Source organism: Marmota monax, unplaced genomic scaffold (assembly GCF_021218885.2).
Source record: "Marmota monax isolate L192 unplaced genomic scaffold, Marmota_monax_Labrador192_F-V1.1 WCK01_AAM20220418_F8-fsc00038, whole genome shotgun sequence".
NCBI lineage: Eukaryota > Metazoa > Chordata > Mammalia > Rodentia > Sciuridae > Marmota > Marmota monax.
In genome coordinates, this window is record NW_026692498.1 from 5503507 (window position 1) to 5523834 (window position 20328).

Below are 20328 nucleotides of genomic sequence, written 5' to 3' on the forward strand. Positions count from 1 at the left end.
CCCTATCCCAGCCTTCAAAGTTCCCAACACTAGTGAGAAGGAGAGCTTCAATCCCAGAAGGCTTGACTCCAGGGCCAGTCTGAAAGGCTTTGTTGCAATACTTTTCTGGACAGTAAACCATGAGGCCAGTAGAATAAGAAGCTGGAGGAGCCTCAGCTGAGGCTTTGTGACCTTGCAAGGCAACACTTGAAGCAAGACTCCAGGAGCACATGCCTGACAGATCTGACCATATAAAAAGGAGTGGCTACAGATGAGATGGTGCACACCTGCAGTCCCCGAGACTCAGGAGGCTGAGGCAGGAGGAGTCCTTGAGTCTAGGAGTTGGATATTAACCTGAGCCCAGTAGCAAGACCTCATCTCAGGGGAAAAAAAAGACAAAAAAAGGAGCAATTTTTCTTTAACCAAAAACTCTTTAGACAAAGGAGATAAAGGCTGGGAGGAAAATAAGGAAACATAAATGACTGTAAAAAACAAACATTTCAAGGACTTCTGGTTTGTTTTCTTTTTTTCCCCAGAGTCTCTATATCTCTCTTGAAGTAATCTTTTGCTCCCTATATTTAAACTTGGACCATTTGACCCAGCTATCCCACTCCTCTGTCTATACCCAAAGAACTTAAAATCAGCATACTCCAGGGACACAGCAACACCAATGTTTATAGCAGCTGAATTCACAATAGCTAAACTGTGGAACCAACCTAGATGCCCTTCAATAGATGAATGGATAAAGAGACTGTGGTATGTATACACAATGGAACATTACTTAGCATTAAAAGAGAATAAAATTGTGGCATTTTAAGGTAAATGGATGGAGTTGGAGAATATCATGCTAAGAGAAACGAAGTAAGCCAATCCCAAAAAACTAAAGGTCGAATGTTTTATCTGATTAGTGGATGCTGATCTATGATGGAGCGGGGGGGGGGCATGAGAAATGGACCATCTTTGAATTGGGCAAAGGGGAGGGTGGGGAGGGGCTCTGGGGTAGGAAAGATGGTGGAATGAGATGGACATCATTGCCCTGGGTACATGTATGATTGCATAAATGGTGCATCTCTACACTGTGTACAACCAGAGAATTGAAATGTTGCACTCCATTTGTGTATAATGAATTGAAATGCATTCTGCTGTCGTGTACAACTAAGTGGAACAAATAAAAATAATAATAGGGGCTGTGGCTATGGCTCAGCGATAGTGCACTTGCCTGGCATGGGTGAGGCACTGGGTTCGATTCTCAGCACCACATAGAAATAAATAAAATGAAGGTCTATCAACAACTAAAAAAGTATTTTAAAATAATAATAGCAATAAAACTGCAAAGGGTTAATAATTATATAAGAACCGATTTGCAAACCAGCAGAAGAAAGGCCAGGGACCACAAAGGGAAAAAAAAAAAAAGACAAAGATGTGAGCTGGCAACTCACAGAGGAGGCAACCTCAATGGTAAGTGCCTGAAAACTGCCTTAAGTCTTCAGTCCTCAGATACCCCCATCAAAATAAAGCACCACTTTCTTCCTCCTTTTTTTTTCTTCTAAGAAGAGGAAGAGAAGCCACTCCTACAATCCCAGTGACTCAGGAGGCTGAGGCATGAAGATCCCAAGTTTGAGGCCAGTCTCCTGAGCAAGCTATGCATCACCGTAGAGCAAACACATTTGTGTCTTTCCACATGTAGGGTTTGTTTGTTTGTTTGTTTGTTTGGGGGTGCTGGGGATTGAACCCAGGGGCACTTGGCTACTGAGCCCATCCCCAGCCCTATTTTGTATTCTGTTTAGAGACAGGGTCTCCCTGAGTTGTTTAGTGCCTTGCTTTCGCTGAGGCTGGCTTTGAACTCTTGATCCTCCTGTCTCAGCCTCCCCAGCCACTAGGATTACAGGCGTGCACCACTGCGCCCGGCCAGAATTTATTGAATATAATGAATTCACAAGTTACACCACTTTCATCGGTGGCAGTTCACTGCGTACTTGCAGGTCATCTAATAGTCAAAAACCAGACAATCACTGATTCTTTGATGCCACTCTTAAGTTTTAATGTCTATAACACTCAAGTCTCTTAGGGCTCTAGGCTGCTCTGCCAAGAGCACAGGCAGAGAGCAAAGAGTCCCTGTAGGTGGTCAGATAAGGGTTGGGTTTTTTAAAATATTTTTTATACCTTTATTTTGTTTACTTTTTTTTAATGCAGTGCTGGGGATCGAACCCAGTGCCTCACGTGCTAGGCAAGCAGCTGTGCCACTGAGCCACAACCCCAGCCCCAGATAAGGGTTTTAACTAAGCAGCTCACAGAGTTGTCCAGGCAGAGATCAGCTGGGCGGGGGCCCCTGCTGTGTCTTCACAGGCAACAGAAACACCCTGAGTGGAAGCCCAAGAGAAACAGAGGTTCATCACGGTGGCAATTTGCCTGGGCAAGGCTCATGACAAGTGACCAGGTGATGGGGTCAGGGTGTGTTTCAGTCAGTTTTTTCATTGCTGTGACCAAAAGACCTGACAAGAACAATTAGCGGAGGAAAAGTTTATTTGGGGGCTCACGATTTCAGAGGTCTCAGTCCATCGATGACCAGCCCCATTCCTCAGGACCTGAGATGAGGCAGAACACCATGCGGAAGTGTGTGGCAGAGGAAAACAGCTGGGGACAGGGCACGAGGAAGCAGAGAGAGAGCGTGTGCTGTCCTCACTACAACAAAACCTAAGTCCCAATGGCACACCCCCAGGAACCCGCCTCCTCCAGCCACACCCCACCTGCCTAGTCACCACCCAGTTAATCCGTGTCAGGGAATGAAGGCACTGATTAGTTTAAGACTCTCATACCCCAGTCACTTCACCTCTAAACTATCTCGCATTGTCTCACACATGAGCTTTTGGGGGGTACCTCATATCTAAAAACATAACAGGCTGCTGCTGTGTCCATTCTTGGGGGGCTTCTTCTTTTATGGGTCAGAGGTGATGGGGTCACATCTGATGAGGTTGATAAGTTCCTGTGTTCAGTGTTCCTGGTGTGATTTGGCATGGGCACAGGTCCAGGTGCTCCTGATTCTGTCTGATAAATTGGCACCAATAAGTTATTTATCAATTTGTGTTTTTATGATTGTGCCGGGCAGATGATGGTTCTTTACTTGTACAAATACGGTGTAGAGTCATTCTACCTTGGCCCTTGGACTCAAAGTGGAGTAACATATTGTAAACTACTGCTTTACAAAGTGGAGTAACTTTGGTTTAGGCACAGCCTGAACACTGTTTTTTTTTTATTATTATTTATTTATTTTAGTTTTTGGCGGACACAACATCTTTGTTTGTATGTGGTGCTGAGGATCGAACCCGGGCCGCACGCATGCCAGGCGAGCGCGCTACCGCTTGAGCCACATCCCCAGCCCTGAACACTGTTATATCAAGGAGTAACTCCCGGGATGAGGCTGTCGCTCAGTGGCGAGCACTTGCCTAGCATGTGTGAGGCACTGGGTCCGAGCCTTGGCACCACATAAAATAAACAAATAAAGGCATTCTGTCCATCTACAACTTCAAAAGTTAAAAAAAAAAAAAAGGAGTAACTCCAGCAGGGCACAGCCTATTGTCCACACCTCTGCAAGTTAGCAAGACCCTGTCTCAAAAAGTACAAAGTAGCTCAGTGGGTCCAGTTTCCAGCACGCACACACACAGGAAGAGAGAGAGGAGAGGAAAAAAAAAAGAAAGAACAGAGGGAGAGAAGGAAGGAGGAAGAAGGAAGGAACCAATAAGGCACCATTTGCAACTCAGGAGACTGGCCGGCCCAGGAAGCTGGATGACAACAGGGGATAAGAGAAAACTAGAAGCACCCAGGTGTGTGCATCAACACCCATGGCTACTCAGGAGAGTATCTGCTAGCTTCAAGAAATCACAAGGGCATGTGCCCTGTGACCTGGAGTCCTGCCCGAGGAGAGCTCTCCCACATCTAAAGAGGCAGAAAGAAGATGTTCATGTCAGCAGTGTGTGTAATGGGGACGTCAGGCCAACCTGAGTGTGATCACCATAGGGGCAAGGCGGATAATAAAAGCCCCAGAAGTTCAATGTGCTGTAACCTGCAAGCCACTAGGAGCAACAAACAAGATACACATGGAAAACGTTACCGGTGAGTGGAAAGATGTGAAGATTAAGTGGCAGAATTAGCTTGGTAGCTGACACCATGTCTGTCAATTGCAAGCACATTCACATAGGAGATTCGCCATGTGCCATTCAGGCCAGGCAGGATTGGCTGTGGTCTGATGGAAGGGAGGTAAGAGGGAAGATGAGAAGCCACGAAGGGGAAATGAATTAATGGAATTCGATACGTGATGCAAAGCTGACTAAAGACTGCACAGTTGGGGACAGTCTCTGAGAGGTGACTACTGAGCAAGGATGAAGATAACAAAAGCTGTGAGAGGAGCAAGGTTAAGTGCCACTGGGCACAGGAAGCAGCATGTGCAAGCCTCTGAGGTGGGCATGAGCTTGGCCTGTGCAGTGTGGCTGACCGGGATGTGGAAGGGGCAGAGGGGGACTTGGGGAGGGTGGAAGAGGTGGACAGGCACCGAGGCATTCAGAACTTTGTGTACCCTAATCAAGCATTCAGATTTTATTCAACTACAATAAGAGGAGAGATTGACTAGCCTACTTTTTAAAGTTTCTTTCTGATTCTTTTGGTTTTGGTTTGGATTCAGGATTGACCCCATGGCCTGCATATGCTCTTCTACTGAGCTACATGCCCAGACCATAATATAAATAAATAAATAAATTTTATTTAAGAATAACATACAGAGAGAAAAAGATACATTTGTAAAGATGGCTTTGGCTGTTGCATGGAGACTGGACTGGAGGACAGTAAAAGAAACGTAAACTCAGCCTCAGTTTCCACATCTGCAAAATAGCAAGAACACTCCTTCCACTCAGGGCCGTGGTGAGCAAGTTGGGAAAACAGCTCCCTGGCTCCTGTCTTTTGCTCCTGGGATGCAAAAGGCCGCCTGTGGGCCCTGGGCAGCTGGGGCATGCAAGGCCCTCCGAGCCAGTGTCAGGCCCCAGGATCGCGCCCGGCTGTCACTCGCCGAGGCGGCCTCTGGGCGGCGCTGCGGGCCTGCCCAGCTCCGGGCAGGAAGCGGCCCCGCCCTCAGTGCACTCGGCGCTCCGTAGGTCCTGCCTGTTCAGGGCGGGGCGAGGCGGGGCGGGGCCTATGCGGGGGCGGGGGCGGGGGCGGGGGCGGGGCCGCGGCGACGCGGGGTTGACAGGCGCAGATGGCGGCGGCGCAGGGCTCCTGAGCCGGAGGCGGCCATGAGCGCCGCCCGGCCCCAGTTCAGCATCGATGACGCCTTCGAGCTGTCCCTGGAGGACGCGGGTCCCGGGCCCGAGTCCAGCGGGGTCGCCCGCTTCGGGCCGCTGCACTTCGAGCGCCGGGCCCGGTTCGAGGTTGCCGACGAGGACAAGCAGTCCCGGCTGCGCTACCAGGTGAACGGCCCGGCCCACCTCACCCCTGCTCCGGGCCAGTCGGGACCCCCGGCCGAGCCCTGGAGAGACGCAGCTCCGGCCAGACCTAGAGGCCCCAGCCGGAGCGGAGGCCGCTCCCCGGACGTGACTCCTGATCCAGAGCCCTGTCCAGACCCTCTCCACTCCGATTTAGGTCCCCAGCCCGCTGGAGAGCCCGCAGCCACGGTGGAGAACCGCACGGAGTCCCCACCCATCCTGGGGACCGACCCTTCTCCCCCGCGGGGTTTGGGGAACCTTCTGTATCAACGAAACCTTGCCCATATGCGGAGCATCAACCTGAGCCCTAGGCGGGATGATCTAAAAGGAACCTGCACCCCTTTAGAGCTTGAGGCCCCACCCACATGAGGGGTTGTCTTTGCCCACCCCTTGTCTCCTACTGAACTGGAAATCCTCATTTTCCGAAACCTCCAACAGCCCTTGGATCCTTTACCTGAACCAGATTCCTGTGCCCCAAACCCGGGAACTCTAGGCCTCTCTTTCCCTATCACCCTACACCCGGAGCCTCCATGATGGGCCCCTGAAATAGCATCCTGAGAACTCTACCCTGTCTCCCAAACTTGGGAGATCCCCTACCCCTGGGACTTCTGCCGACTCCTGTTCCCCAAAGCCCCCAGCATCCACCCACTTCTACCTGGGTTTCGGTTTCTGTGAATCATCAAACCCGTTCTACTGGGAGGGTGGAGGGCCAGGAGAGCAGCTGCTAGGCGGCCAGGCAGCCAGGCCAACAGCTGTGTGGGCTGCCTTCTCTCCAAGAGAGAAATCAGGAAGGGCCTGAGCCCAGCAACCCCCCTGAACCCTGTGTTCTGGAACAGAACCTGGAGAATGATGAGGATGGAGCCCAGGCCTCGCCAGAACCGGATGGGGGAGTCAGCACCAGGTCAGGGCCAGGTGGGGACCCACCCCATTCCCCAAGCCCCATGCATCTGGCTCCTGTCCACAGGGATCTACCCAGCCCCCCACTCCACTACACACAGCTCTGCTGTGTTCAGTCTTATGAAAAATTCCTAGCCCCATTCCCCTTGTGGGGTTCCCTGTCCAGCTGGTCACCCTATAGTTTGCATTCTCACCCATCCAACCCTATGAGGCTCTTTATCTGACAGGTCTGACCCCCACTTTCCCATAGGTCACCTGTCATGACCTCTCATCCCATCTTCCCCTATCAGGTAGCCCTGCAGAAACCCCCAGCCCTTGAATTCCTCCTTGTCCTTATCTCTGCTCAGGATCCTCTTTCCCGTAGAGGCCAGCCCTAGTGCCTGCCATACACACACACACACACACACACACACATAGTCTTCATCAGGACTCCTGTCCCAAAGGATTCCCTGTTTCCCCTTTCCCCCCACCCGCAGGGATTCTGGCGGAACATCTATGCGCAGCTCCCAGTGGTCCTTTAGCACCATCAGCAACAGCACCCAGCACACCTACCATTCCTGCTGCAGGTGAGACCCTGCTCACTTGAGCCCAGTCCCCTAGTGCCTGAAGCCCTAGCCCTGGCTCTCTCCTCCCCACCCTTTGCCTCTTTCACACCCATCCTGCTCTCCTGCCGTCCAGCTGGACCAAACATCCTTTGATCCAGAAGAACCTCCGGGTTGTGCTGGCCTCCTTCCTGCTCCTGCTGCTGGGGACAGGTGAGTGCCCTGAGGGTGCCCTTGCCTCCCCTCCCTCCTTCCGTGAAGGCTCTGCTTCCCTTTGGTACACTGGACCTCCCAGCATCCAAGGAGACAGCTAGCTTCCATCACCCCTCCCCGTGTTACAGTGAGGAACTGAGGCCTGTGATGGGCAGGCCCAGGCTCCTGGTAACTCAGCGAGAAAATCACACATAGAGCTGGAAATGGAACCTGTACCAGCTACCATTTATTGGGTCTACTTAAAGGCACATTTACTTTCTACCTTTCAGAGGTCACACAGAAAGAGAGAGCAGGGCCCAGAACTTTGTGTAGGGGAATGTGCTCAGGGATATGGGTGACCCTGTGGCCAGAGATGCTGAGTGTCTGCCACCCTGATCCAGAGCTCTGTCACTCCCCATTCTCTGAAGTCTGAGAACTGATCAGAACTCCTCTCCACCCCTATTGCTCAGATGGGGAAACTGAGGCCCAGAGCAGGCGGATCTCACCGACAAATGTCTCTGAATCTCAGGCTTCTCATTATACGGGGCTGAGGAGGCAGGGTTCCCAGAAAGGATCCAGCATTCCTTATGGCCATAAGGGGTCCATAAGGAAGGTGGCAGTCACTGTGGCTCCTCCTCCCTCCCTTTTCCAGGAAGGTCAAAGCCCCCACCAGCCAGGCCCCCTGGCCAGAAAGCCTGGCCCGGCTCCAGGTGTTTGAGTGCAGAGGAGGGAGCTGCTACTTTCCATCACCACTGCACACTGGGCACTAATGGCACTGGCCACTGGCGCGCTCTCCACAACCTAGCAAAGCAAGCATCATTGCCATCCCAGCTTTGGAAATAAGGACACAGGTCAGGCAGGTGAAGGGCCTTGCCCAGGTTGCAAGTTGATGAGCTGGGATTTAAGCCCACATCTGTGACTGCCAGGCCTGGAGGCCACCAGCAACCCACAGAGGGCCCTTGAAGAAATTAGAAAAACAGGGCGGAGCCTGCAGCAGCTCTAGGCCAAGGTGCAGGGAGAGAGAGGGGACCACTTTTTGAGGCTTTCTGTGCATACACAAAGCAGGCAACAGTCCATGGTGGCCCTCAAGCCCCAGGCTGTACCACCTCTCTTGCTGTACCCTGCCCTCTGTCAATCCTCTAAGTGGGAACTGAGGACTGTGGGTCTGAAAAGTAGACCTAGGCATGACCTCTCCACCTTCCCCCAAACGCACTGTCTTCCACCAAAGTCCGTATCCCTACCTGGTGCTATAAGCCCTACCATCCCTCCTGCCTGCGCTCTTCCTGTCCAGTCTTGCCAAACGCCAGAAGCTCTCAGAAAGCTAGTTCCCTCCAAATTCCGAGCCTTTGCTGTGCTATTCCCCTGTCTGAATTCTCTCTCTGCCTGAATGGCGCCCACAGCAAAGCCTCTAGAGTTAGCCAGCCTCCACCTTCCAACTGCGGCCAGAGGAAGTGTCTTCCCCTCTCTGTGCCTCAGTTTCATCTTATACCTGTCTCATTTGGTCAAGGTGACAGTTAAATAAGGCAGTGCATGTAACACACTTAGCCCAGTGGCTGGCAGAGCCTGGTAAGTGATCTTTAAGTATTAACTGTGATTGCTATTGCTGTTGCCACTCCTGCTCAGCTTAGATGTCACTACCTCCGGGAACCCTCTCCCTGGTCCCCTGGCTGGCTCCAGCAGGACTCCTCTGGATTCCCACACTGCCCTGTTCTTCCCCACCATATCCCGATCACCTGGGTTATAGCTTTCAGGTTCTCCTTGGACCCTTCACTAAGGAAGGGCCATGAGGGCAGAGACCTCATTTCCCTTTCGCCTGGGAATTCCCAGTACCATGCATGCAGGAGGTGTCCCCTAAGTATTGGCAGAATGACAGGTCACCCCAAACTCATTTCACAGACATTCCGCAGGGCCTGCCAAGTGCCCTGCTCTGAAGACAGAACTTGGTGAACTTCCTGGGGAGGGTCTCCACCCAGGGGCATCTGCTCAGGCGGGGGACACCATTCCTCGGCCTGAGCCTGGTTGTGGGGTGGGGGTGGAAGTCCCGCCCTCACCCCGCGGCCATCTGTGTGCAGCGCTGATCCTGGTCGGCGTGGGACTGGAGGCGGCCCCCTCGCCAGGTGAGCGCCCCTTCCCACCAGAAGGCAGCAGCCCTGGCCTTACGCCCGTGGGTCCTTGGTGGGCACTTTTCGGCAGAGTGAGGGCCCTGAGCCTGCCCGCCTCCCTCCGCAGGTGTCTCCAGCGCCATCTTCTTCGTGCCAGGCTTCCTGCTGCTGGTCCCAGGAGGTGCGAGCGGGCGCCAGGGCAGGGCGGGGGCGGGGAAGGGCGGAGCTTCGCACTGACAGGCCCCGCCCCGCAGTCTACCACGTGATCTTCATCTACTGCGCCGTCAAAGGCCACCGGGGCTTCCAGTTCTTCTACCTGCCCTACTTCGAGAAGTGAGCCGCTGGCGGGACTGTCGATGCCTGCGATTCGAGGCCGGGCCGCCGCCTCGCGTGCGCGGAGGCTACTCCGACCTGTGCGCCTCTTCTCAAGGGAAGAGGTCCTCTGGGACCCTCCCAACCCCAGACCCCCAGGAGTTTGCTCAGGAAGTGTGGGGCGCGCAGGCCTGGGCCTAGGAACGCCACCCCTTGCCTGCTTTGTGCCTTAACTTATTCTCAGGCCCTGGAGTGTTGAGTCGATGTTATTTTGTGCTAATAAAAGGATCATTAATTCCAGCAGGGATAGTTGTTCTTCCTGGCCCAGCCCGCCAGCCTGACCATGGCCTCTTACACTAAGGCTGAGAAAAGGCCTGATGCTCGACTAAAGGGCTTCTAGAACCACCGATCTCCAGATGATGTGCCAGGACGATCCTGATGCTCTGAGACTTGCCTGAAGTCACAATATGTTGGGGGCAAAGCTGGGCTTGGAAGTGGCAGTTCCAGTGTTCCTTGGTCCCAGCCCTGAGCAGGCTCAGCCCACCCTGTGTGCCCAGAGAGGCAGCACCAGCACCTGTACTGGAGGCTGCTAGCCTCGTTCCAGCTGGCTCTGGGCCCTGGGCCGCCACAGCCAGCCCTGAATGTGGGCCATGAGGCAGCAGTGGCCCAGCCCCCTGGGTCCATCGCCCTACTTCCCAGCCCCAGAGGTTGGGAGAACCAGGGGACAGGGCATGGGAAGCAGGGCCTCATGACAGAGAGCCTTGGGATTAAAGACCTCAGAATGCTAAAAACAGACCATCCCAGAATTTTGGAAAATCAAAGCATCTCAGAACCTTAGGAACCAAGAAACACAATCTTAACCCTAAAATCTAAGCTCATAGCAACCATTCATCTTGTTCTTACAAGGCTAATTGACAGTTAGAAACATAAGCCAGGGTTCCAGCGCCCTGGGCCCAGGAACCTTTCCGTGACACTTGGGGAGAGGCCAGAGAAGGAAACCAGGCCCGTGTCCCCTACCTCCCAACCTAAGGATAAGCTAGAGGAGTGTATTGTCCCCAAACTAAACATGAGTGTGCTTAGTGAGGGGCTGCCCACCTGCCCGAGTCTGCAGCACCAGGACAGCGCACACCTTTAGAGTCCTGCACCTTTGTTGAATGAATAAGCACCCAGATCCCCACCATTACTCCTGCTGTCCTGGCCCACCCAGGCCCCCCACCCTCAATCCCCTTTGAATGAAGGAACTCTTTAAACAATGTTCCCAAACTAGCTGTGGGCAAGGACCAGTTTACATTTCTAATCCATCATGGACCAATAGTTTTGTAAGATTAAAAACTAGAAAAAAATCAAGACATACAGATTCTAAGCCCACAGTATTATCAGATTGCTCACATAAAATTGCAATTTGAAAAGTATCTTAGAACAAATATAGGAAAGAAGAAAAATTACAAAACCTATTCAGTGAGCAGGTAGGCAACACAGTCACAATCTTATGGTGCTGGGGATGGAACCCAGGGCCTTGTGCATGCCAACCAAGCCCTCTACCTCCAAGCCACACCCCCAGCCTAGGGCGTATATTTTTCTGGTTAATTTATCCAACCCAAATTGCATGAACAGCAATACTTCTTTTTAAATTTTTTTATTTGTAGATGAACACAATACCTTTATTTTATTTTTTAATTTTATGTGGTGCTGAGGATCTAATGCAATGCCTCACACATGCAAGGCAAGACTCTGCCACTGAGCCCCAGCCCCAGCCCGTGAATAGCGATACTTCTAAACTCTAAATATATACTGCACATAATTTCTTTTGAAGACATTAATAGGAACATATAGATTTCTTTGGTGAATCATGACGCCATTTATCCCTTATGCTTCTGCCTCATAGCTCATTTCTATCTGATTTTCCCATAGTTACACTAGCTCTCTTTTGGTTAATTTTCTCCTGGTAAATCTTTTATCTGAGCCATCAGTTTCAGCCTTCCACTTGTCATTATTCTTTGAGTGTGTCTTCTGCATCCTTGACTCACCTATGGGGAAGAATCTGAGATCTGCCCTTCTGTATCTGCTCTCTGCCCTTGTAAAGAACCCCTGATTTTTAGTTGGGCACATGACCTTACAAGTAAAGACTACATTTCCCAATACCCTTTGCAGCTAGGTGTATCATGTGATAAGCTCTGTCTATTGGGATGTAAGGGAGGGAGGCGCAGGTGCTGAGGATTGAACCCCGGGGGCACTTAACTACTGAGTTACATCTCTGGCCTTTTTAATTTAATTTAATTTTTTATTTTGAGGCAGGGTCTTGCTAAATTGCTGAAGCTGGTCTTGAACTTGCAATCTTTTTGCCTCAGCTTCCCAAATGGCTGGGACTACAGGTGTGCACCACTGTGCCCAGCCAGATTGTTCATACTCTTTTCCTCTTTTTCCTTTATACCTGACTCGATCCTGCCACCAGGAAAACAAACAAATGTGGGCACTCCCTAAGGATGGCAGAGCAGTCAGCCAGAAGGAGGCTGGGTCCTTGAAGAATATATACAGTTGGGCTCCACCTATAGACTTTTCTTGAGCAAGCAAATTTCTACCCAGGTTAAAACACTGTTGTTTTTGATGAGTTATAAGAAAAACAACCTAATATTTTTTAATTTTTTGTTTTTCTGTTTTTGTGTGTGGTGCTGGGGACCAAACCCAGGGCCTCACACATGTCAGGCAAGTACTCTACCACAAGCCAGACCCCCACACCATTAGCACTTTCTTTGGGGACTGGGACTCTCTGACTTTAAACTAACAAATTTAATGTATTTATATTTATTGTAATAATTGATTTTTAAAGGATTATTTCCACTTTCTGTCTTAATATTTTCTATGTATTTTATTTTTCTTTGCCTTTTTCATCCTCTATCCCAACTTTCTACTGGTTTAATCAAGAATTCCTCATCTACCCTCCTCTACTGATCTGAGTATTGAGTGGAACAGTCTATTCCTGTTGTATTAATGGCTTCCCTTAAGTGGTCAACAGAGTCTAATGCTAACCAACAAACCTAGCCTTCTCTAGGACAGCATCATCATGTCCACATGCCCCATCGTCCCTGCCCCTCTGTCTTGAGGATCACTTGTTTCCCCACAAGGCCCTAAACATCCTTGCCACTTTCCCAGACTGGTCGGTGGAGACAGGAACAAGGCAGCCCTTTGAGACCCTGGAATGTATCTGTGAGGTTCATTTCTTGCCCCTGCCTGCAGACTTGCGTGGGTCTCTGTCACTCGTGGGTGCTAGAGCCCAGGCCCCCAAGCCTCTAGCCAGGTGCCAAACTTTGGTCTCTTTTCTTTGGAAACTGGGGTCATCCCCTTCTTTCAAGTCCATTTTTTAAAAAGACATTTTATATATGTTAGGAATGAGCGGGATCCAGCCACCCTCTCAATTCACTGTTACTGGGGATCCCCTAACGCTTCCCCCTACTGGGACACTGCCTGTGCCCAGGTTTGGGAGAGATCCAAACTTCACCCACAGTGGAGATGATGGGCAGTTGAGGGTAGGTCTTCGTCCAGGCAGCTCCAGCAGGGGTAGGTGAGCATAAAGGTGGCTGAGACATCCAAGCAGACTCCCTGGTGGTGTGTGGTCCTGGGGGGCCTCTGGGTCTCTTCCATCCTGGAGCCTCTTCGTAGGGGGGAGGGTGTGCAGTCCAGGCCCTGCTGGTGTCTGGGGCCCCAGGTCTCAGTGGGTGGACAACATCATCACAAACTCTGCAGGAGAGAGGGATGGGGCTTGGGCCTGTCCAGAAAGTGGGATCCTCCTGGGTGCTGGAGGGACAGGAGGAATGACTTGGAGGCAACTCACCATCAAAGTCTATGGTGCCGTCCCCATTGAGGTCCATGTCTCGGAGCATCTCATCCAGCTCAGAACCCTCCAGTGACTCCCCGAGAAGAGGCGGTGCTGCCTGCTGCAGCTCTGTGACTGTAATTCTCCCATCCTTGTCCCTGTCAAACTAGGGTCCAGGCACAGTTCAGCTCTACCCACCCTAAGCTTCCCCTCTACTAGCTCCACTCTTGCCACTCACTGCCTATGGGCAAGATGCCACCTCCACCACTACCTCACCCACCCAACCTTCCCATCCTCCCATGCCAAGATGGGGCGCCCTGATTCTGGAAGGCTCTATAGTTCATGCCTCCAGCTACACATGAGCCTAGCCCTCTCTGCACATCCCTGGGCCTCATCCTGAAGACTGAGGCCACCAGTCTCCCAGAAGTGACATTGTCCAGCCCTGCCCCCCGCGGCCCACCCAACCTCCACACCTCTTGGAAGGCGATGCGCAGCTCCCGAACCCCCAGCATGTGTGCCGTCTCCTCTCTCAGCTTTGGGCCTATCAGCTCCACAAACTCCTCAAAGTCCACGCAGCCACCCACTGTGGACCCAGACACAGTGTCACAATCTGGCCCCAAATGGGACATCAAAAGGGAGGGTGCAACCCCCCCACACAAGGCTCTGCATTCAGGAGGGCATATCCCATGCCGGCACTGTGGGGTGGGAAGCTGGAACTCAATCCCCTGCCTCTGCTTTCTGTGAAGAACCCGGGTATGGGAGAAAGAAACCAGGGTTTGGAGCGGAGCAGCCAGGTTCAAACCCTGACTCTGCTGCTGAGATGCGTGGCCTTGGGCAGCTTAGCCCCTCCCTCCCCCAGCAGTCCCTCGGTTCTAAGATGCTGCCAATCCTATAAGGCACCAGTGGCCAAATAACAGCTTTGGGGGAGAGGAGGAAGCACAGCCCTGCGCGCACACACCAGTCACAAATCACATGCCTGTTTTGGAAACTGCAAGAAAATAACCCACAGAGATCCCGGAATGAAGGGACTTGGTATCGCCCCAGGACAAAGCAGCAAATGATAACCTCACAGCGCTTAGTCACAGGGCAGCCAGGGCACTGTCACACCAGGCCTCACTGAGCCTCCTGAGACTGTATTCCAGGTGACCTCAATTCAGGCAGCTGCCCCAAGGAATGGGGAGGATGGCAGGGTGGGAGAGAGGGAGCCGCGGCTAGTCCCTGCAGACAACCGGCATCACCCAGTAGGAGGAGCCAGGCCAGGAGGCAGCGCAGGCTCAGGTGGAAGGAACAAGGGTGTGCAGAGGCCACAGCAGGATCCAGAGGCCAGGTTCCTCAGCCTGAGCCCCAGACGACGCTCTTGGATCACCCACCTCCCACCCTTGCCCCGCTCCCCTCACCAGGAGGCTGCAGCGCCGACCTGGTGTCCCCACACCTGATGGGACAAATGTGGTCCTGTGGCTACCCCGGAGGCTCTCCTTCACACCCACCACGGCCCCTGACGGGCTCTTGGAGTTTCCCCCCCGCCTCCCCCTGTGATCCTCCTGAAGACCAGGGCTGCCCTGAGCTGGGCACCGCCAGGCAGGCTCCCACCCAGCCGCCCTGCAGGGCCCGTCACTGACTGCGCATCTTCACGTGCTGCGAGACCTCGATGAGCTCCATCTCGGTGGGCATGTAGCCCAGGGTCCGCATGCAGGCACCCAGCTCCCGGTAGCCGATGTAGCCGTCCCGGTCAGTGTCAAACTCCTCGAAGGCAGCCTGCAGCTCTGTCGGGGAGAGAGGTCATGCCAGGTGGCCAGGCCCAGGGACATCTCTCCCCACCCCCACAGTCAGGAGAGACACTTACCCTCCCGCTCCTCTGGGCCCAGCTCACGGTCCTGTGGGCAATAGTCCAGCATGTCCCTAGGGCCAGCCACGGCTCTGTCTGTCCTTCCTCCTCCAGCTCCTGCCTGTGCTCCTGCTCCTGGGCAGGGCCACCCACCACCACCACCACCCAGGGGCAAAGGCAGCTGAAGTCCCGAGGGTCCCAGGAGCAAAGAGCCCTTACTCTGTGCCCCTGGCACCTTGAGTGGGTTCCACAGAGCCCCAGCTCTGAAGCCTGGCTCTGCCCACTGCACCAGCAGGTCTGAGACCCCAAGTCTGGAGCAGAAGAAGCAGGGGGCCCAGGTACTTAGGGGCCAGGAGGGCTGACCCCAAGGGATAGGAATCTCCACCCACATCCTCGAGACCCTCAGCCCTGCCCAGGCCCCTGACCTTCCCAAAGATGCGGTTGAGCAGGGGCCCGTATGTCCTCTGAGCAGCATCCTGCTGGGGGTCAGGGCGATGTCGATGGGACTGGCGGCGTGATGTGAGAGGTGGCCCCCCCTGCCCCTCTCCAGTCTTGGAAGGATTCTTGCTGTTCCCTGGGGCCTCAGGGCCCTGGACAGAAGTCTGCTCACCAGAGCTGCCCTTATGGGACCCTCGGAGTCCCCTCTCCTTCTTGCTCTTCCTCCTAGTCAAGGGGGCCCCCTCAGCACCACTGCCAGGGGCCACAACCCCCTCAGGGGACTTCTGGGGGTTCTGCTCTGTGGCCATGTAGGAAGGGATGGCAGGGCTCAGGAACACAGCGTCCCTGAGCACCCTTGGCTCTTGGGACCCATAAAGCTGCTTACGCACCCCCAGCCTTAGAGTTGATCGCCTGGGATGGGCCCTGAGGGGGATTAGGGTGAGTAGGCAGGCGGCCCAGGACCTCATCCCTGCCCTCTGCCCTGGGGTGGCCAGGGTAATGCCAGGTTGGTCACCAGAACTGTCCTCAGCAGAGAGGGGCAGGACATGTGGCTGCCCCTAGTTTCCAACTCCAGTTCTGCCATGTTGCAGCTGGAAACCGGGTTGTTGAACACCCCTAGTCCCAGTTCTTCATCTGGAGATGGCGACTCGAGCAAAGGGGAGGTGGGAAAGGAGGTGATAAGTTGCCCCCAGGGGCCCCTACGAGGTGACATCCTGGCTGAAACAGAGGGCAAGTGTCACCGAAAAGAGGGGCCAGGTTAGAGGGGCCAAGGTGCAGTGTCAGTGGAGCTGTATCCTCAGGGGCTGACAGCTTGCGGGAGGGGCCCAGGCATGGTGCTGTCATCTGGCCCTGTCAGGATGGGGGCCCTGGCTGGTCATTTGGCTACTGGGCCAGGGTTAGGGTTTCCCGGAGAGCCGTCCCATGAATGATTGATCTCCTCTCAGCTTGGGTTTCCTGCCTGCCCGCCTTCATGTCACAGAGTGCCACACAGCGGGCCCTGGCGTGGGGTGGTGGGTGGCTGGGCCGCTGGGCAGCAGGCACGCCCTGCTCCTTCCGGCCAGCTGCTGCCTGCATCTCACAGGTAAGCCAGGCACCATGGCCAGGGCCCTGGGGGAGGGTGCCCAGGATTCTGGTCCAATAGGGGTCTGCAGAGGAAGAGCTCCAAAGTGTGGAGAAGCCAGGGGCTAAAGTGGTTGCAGCCGTGGGCCCCAGGAGGAATCCAGCCGTCATCTGGTCTGTCCCCTAGCTACCACCTCAGAGGAATGCTCACTCTTGTCCACTGGCTGGAGAAGGTGCGGTGGGGACCACAGGCCTTTTGAGTTCCCAACCTGGGTGCCCCCAACTGCATCTCCCCACTCCTTACCCTGCAAAGCCCCCTCTCTAGTAGCTCCAGGAGACAAACAGAGCTACCTGCGCCTAAGCTCTAGAAAGCAGGAAAGGGCAAGGGGGGGGGGCAGAGGATGCTGAAGAGCCGCACACTGCTCCTGGGATAGGTCCCCTAGCTGCCTGTGCTGAGGCTCAGACCTCGCCCCAAATTCCTGAGCAGCATGCATGCAGGGAGGGGCTGCCTGCCCAGCCTTAGACTCCTATGGGTCCATGACACCCAGAGCCCTCCCCCTCTTGGAATTTTAAACACTTGAACCCCAGAAAAATCAAGCATAAAGGGATCTTGTGAAGAGCCGATCAACTGGTTTTCAAACTCTGTCCCCTGGAACCCTGGGGGGGTGCTCTTCAGTGTCCTTTTAGTTCATATAGGAGTTCAACTATGTTTTATTGAAACAAGATTCAGTGGATTTGGGCCTGGAGCAGTGGCACACACCTGTGATCCCAGCAGCTTGAGAGGCTGAGGCGGGAGGTTTGAAGCCAGCCTCAGCAACTTAGCAAGGCTGTAAGCAACTAGTGAGATCCTGTCTCGTAACGAAAAATAAAAAGGTCAGGGAATGTGGCTCAGTGGTTAAGGGCCTCTGGGTTCAATTCCTGGTACCCCCCCCCCAAAAAAAAAAAAAAGATTCAGTGTTTGAAAGCCTCTGTTGGTCTGCTTGGACTCATGGATTCCATGGTCAGATGCTTAAGTTCTGGTAGTTTCCTTCCTGTCCATGACCTTGGACAATTCACTAACTCAATGAACCTTCTTTCATCTATAAAATGGGTCCTAAGAGGACTACATGAGGTGTCCCTGGCAGGAGATGACTACTCAAGGACAAGATCAGGGAGGGACAGTGATTGGCAGGGAGATGCACATGCCCTGTGTCTCATACTCAGTCATCTGTGCCTTCATTCATCCAGCAGGTGCCCAGTCCATGTCCAGCAGGACACTGGGGACACTGTTATGGAAGCCAACCTGGACATTTCTGGCCGTGGGCCCCGCACAGAACTGGACGATGAGGACTACTACCCCCAGGGTGGCTGGGACACAGTCTTCCTAGTGGCCTTGCTGCTCCTGGGGCTGCCAGCCAACGGGCTGATGGCATGGCTGGCCGGCTCCCAGGCCCGGCATGGGGCGGGCACGAGGCTGGCCCTGCTCCTGCTCAGCCTGGCCCTCTCCGACTTCTTGTTCCTGGCGGCAGCAGCCTTTCAGATTCTGGAGATCCAGCATGGAGGGCACTGGCCACTGGGGACAGCTGCCTGCCGCTTCTACTACTTCCTGTGGGGTGTGTCCTACTCCTCCGGCCTCTTTCTGCTGGCAGCCCTCAGCCTGGACCGCTGCCTGCTGGCACTGTGCCCGCGTTGGTACCCTGGGCGCCGCCCGGCCCGTCTGCCCCTGTGGGTCTGTGCTGGGGTCTGGGTGCTGGCCACACTCTTCAGTGTGCCCTGGCTGGTCTTCCCTGAGGCCACAGTCTGGTGGTACGACCTGGTCATTTGCCTGGACTTCTGGGACAGTGAGGAGCTGCCCCTGCGGATGCTCGAGATCCTGGGGGGCTTCCTGCCGTTCCTCCTGCTGCTGGTGTGCCACGCGCTCACCCAGGCCACCGCCTGCAGGACCTGCTGCCGCCACCAGCCCGGGCCCCCTGCCTGCCATGGCTTTGCCCGCGTGGCCAAGACCATTCTGTCAGCTTATGTGGTCCTGCAGCTGCCCTACCAGGTGGCACAGCTGCTCTACCTGGCCTTCCTGTGGGACCTCTACCCCGGGTACCTGCTCTGGGAGGCCCTGGTCTACTCGGACTACCTGATCCTGCTCAACAGCTGTCTGAGCCCCTTCCTCTGCCTCGTGGCCAGTGCCGACCTCCGGGCCCTGCTGCACTCGGTGTTCTCCTCCTTTGCAGCCGCTCTCTGCGAGGAACAGCCAGGCAGCTTCACGCCAGCTGAGCCCCAGCCCCAGGTGGGCTCTGAGGGCCCGACTCTGCCAGGGCCCATGGCTGCGGCCCAGCCACGACTGGATGCCGTGGCCCTGCCTCAGGTGAGCCCCACGGCCCAGACACGGTCGGATGCTGTGGCCCAGGAACAGCCAGTGGTTGAGGCTCATACCCCCGCCTCTTCTTCCAGCTTGGCCACCACCCGCTGTGATGAAGCCTCCCCTGGCCCATCCCCAGGGCCCACCTCGGGAGCCTCTGGGAACCCAGCCACACAGGCTGTCCCTGAGGGAGCGAGCCCTGGCAGTGCCCCGCCAGAGGAAGCCTCCAGCACAGGCCCCACGTGAGGGTCTAGGGAAGTCCAGGCCCTCCAGGGCAGTGGAAGAGCCAGAGGGAGCCAGAGAACCAGCCATGGTGGACGCCATGAAGGACTCAACACTAAAAACTCCCTCCGAGTCCCTCGGGCCTAGAAGGAGGGGAAGTGAAACAAAGCATGTGAAAGTCCCAGAGAGTTCACTGTGAGTCCCCCACCCTGGGCACACCAAGCCCTTCCATGGTTGTTCCAACACATAGTCACCCAACAGCCCCCTAGGCCACAGCTAATGGTGTCCGAATTGTTCTGTCCTCCAATACCTCTAGACACCTGTTTCCCCTGTGCCTTGTTCCTGCTGGAGGAAGATAACAGGGGGACTTCCCTGGGTCCAATCAGATCTCCCTTTCATCCTTCACTCCCTGTCCTCCTCTGTCCTGTCCTCCAGCCTGGACACAAGGATACCAAATGGAAAAGTTCCTGCAGAAAAGGGAGGCCTCCATGAGCCTGTGGCTCCAAGCAGGGCCCAAGGCCTTAGTGGCCCACAAGCCAAGTCCTCTCCACCAATCTCCTGCCTGCCTCCAACAGACAGTGAGGCTGGTGCAGGATTTCCCCTCACAGGGCAGGCAGAGAAGAGGCAAGAGCTACCAAGCCTGGATTCAAATCCAGTTCTGCCACAGCCTGACTGGGTGATGGGGGACAAGTTACTTCTCTTTCTTAGCTCCTGTTTCATCAGCTCTTGTGAGAATTAAATGAGAAAGCGTGCAAGGCACTCACAGCAGCCTGGCATTCAGCAAGGGCTCGGTGAGCTGGTGTCCTCTTCCTTCCCACATACAGGGACCGGGGCTGAATGGGAGGAGGCAGGCAGGAGAGTGACCTAGGATTCTGTGAACAGCCTAGGCTGCGGACACCCAAGTGGCCTGAGAGAGCACATAGCCACCTCTGCTCTTGGGCCTGCTCCAGGGGACTTCAAGGTCGGATTCTGTTCGAGGGTCCAACTAACATCCACCTGTGCCCCGACCCCCAGGGAGGGCTGCTCAGCTCTCCTCTCTGTGGGGGCTGCAGGTACAGCTCACTTTGGCCCCAAATTCCCCCCATCCGAGCCCAAGAGCAGAGGCAGGAGGCTGTCCAAAGGGCTCAGAGCTCAGGGCACCAGTAGTCC

General features: G+C 54.6%; 3 protein-coding genes across 4 annotated transcripts; 2 read left to right on the forward strand and 1 right to left on the reverse strand.

The window, feature by feature from the left end:
* The first annotated feature begins 5194 nt into the window (after positions 1-5194).
* Tmem134 (transmembrane protein 134) lies at positions 5195-9792 on the forward strand. Of its 2 annotated transcripts, none has more exons than XR_006851833.2 (7): positions 5195-5432; positions 6284-6348; positions 6821-6910; positions 7023-7099; positions 7731-7929; positions 9151-9195; positions 9308-9360. XR_006851833.2 is itself a non-coding variant. In XM_046445192.2 (7 exons), the coding sequence occupies exons 1-7, from the start codon at positions 5259-5261 to the stop codon at positions 9515-9517; spliced, it is 588 nt and encodes a 195-aa protein (XP_046301148.1). In that variant the 5' UTR covers positions 5195-5258; the 3' UTR covers positions 9518-9792. The 2 variants fall into 2 exon arrangements, 1 of the variants encoding a protein (XP_046301148.1); XM_046445192.2 differs by lacking the exon at positions 7731-7929 and adding an exon at positions 9435-9792 and having other exon boundaries at positions 9308-9361.
* Positions 9793-11035: 1243 nt separating this feature from the next.
* Positions 11036-16916, reverse strand: LOC124093004 (calcium-binding protein 4). The gene is made up of 6 exons (XM_046445076.2): positions 15554-16916; positions 15147-15177; positions 14923-15066; positions 13777-13886; positions 13322-13469; positions 11036-13227 (listed from the first exon to the last, which is right to left on the reverse strand). The coding sequence occupies exons 1-6, from the start codon at positions 16031-16033 to the stop codon at positions 13199-13201; spliced, it is 942 nt and encodes a 313-aa protein (XP_046301032.1). The 5' UTR covers positions 16034-16916; the 3' UTR covers positions 11036-13198.
* On the forward strand, positions 16537-19203 carry Gpr152 (G protein-coupled receptor 152). The gene is made up of 3 exons (XM_046444502.1): positions 16537-16647; positions 16708-16799; positions 17856-19203. The coding sequence occupies exons 1-3, from the start codon at positions 16537-16539 to the stop codon at positions 19201-19203; spliced, it is 1551 nt and encodes a 516-aa protein (XP_046300458.1).
* The last annotated feature ends 1125 nt before the right edge of the window (positions 19204-20328 follow it).

Coding starts and splice junctions, on each gene's coding strand:
- Tmem134 (XM_046445192.2), top strand. CDS start 5,259: ATGAGCGCCGCCCGGCCCCAGTTCAGCATCGATGACGCCTTCGAGCTG. Junction 6,911..7,022: donor ACCTACCATTCCTGCTGCAG/GTGAGACCCTGC, acceptor CCTGCCGTCCAG/CTGGACCAAACATCCTTTGA. Junction 9,196..9,307: donor GGAGGCGGCCCCCTCGCCAG/GTGAGCGCCCCT, acceptor CTCCCTCCGCAG/GTGTCTCCAGCGCCATCTTC.
- Gpr152 (XM_046444502.1), top strand. CDS start 16,537: ATGTCACAGAGTGCCACACAGCGGGCCCTGGCGTGGGGTGGTGGGTGG. Junction 16,648..16,707: donor CTGCTGCCTGCATCTCACAG/GTAAGCCAGGCA, acceptor CTGGTCCAATAG/GGGTCTGCAGAGGAAGAGCT. Junction 16,800..17,855: donor AGGAATCCAGCCGTCATCTG/GTCTGTCCCCTA, acceptor TTCATCCAGCAG/GTGCCCAGTCCATGTCCAGC.
- LOC124093004 (XM_046445076.2), bottom strand. CDS start 16,033: ATGAGGTCCTGGGCCGCCTGCCTACTCACCCTAATCCCCCTCAGGGCC. Junction 15,067..15,146: donor GGGCCCAGAGGAGCGGGAGG/GTAAGTGTCTCT, acceptor TCTCCCCGACAG/AGCTGCAGGCTGCCTTCGAG. Junction 13,470..13,776: donor TGCGCATCGCCTTCCAAGAG/GTGTGGAGGTTG, acceptor CCTGGACCCTAG/TTTGACAGGGACAAGGATGG.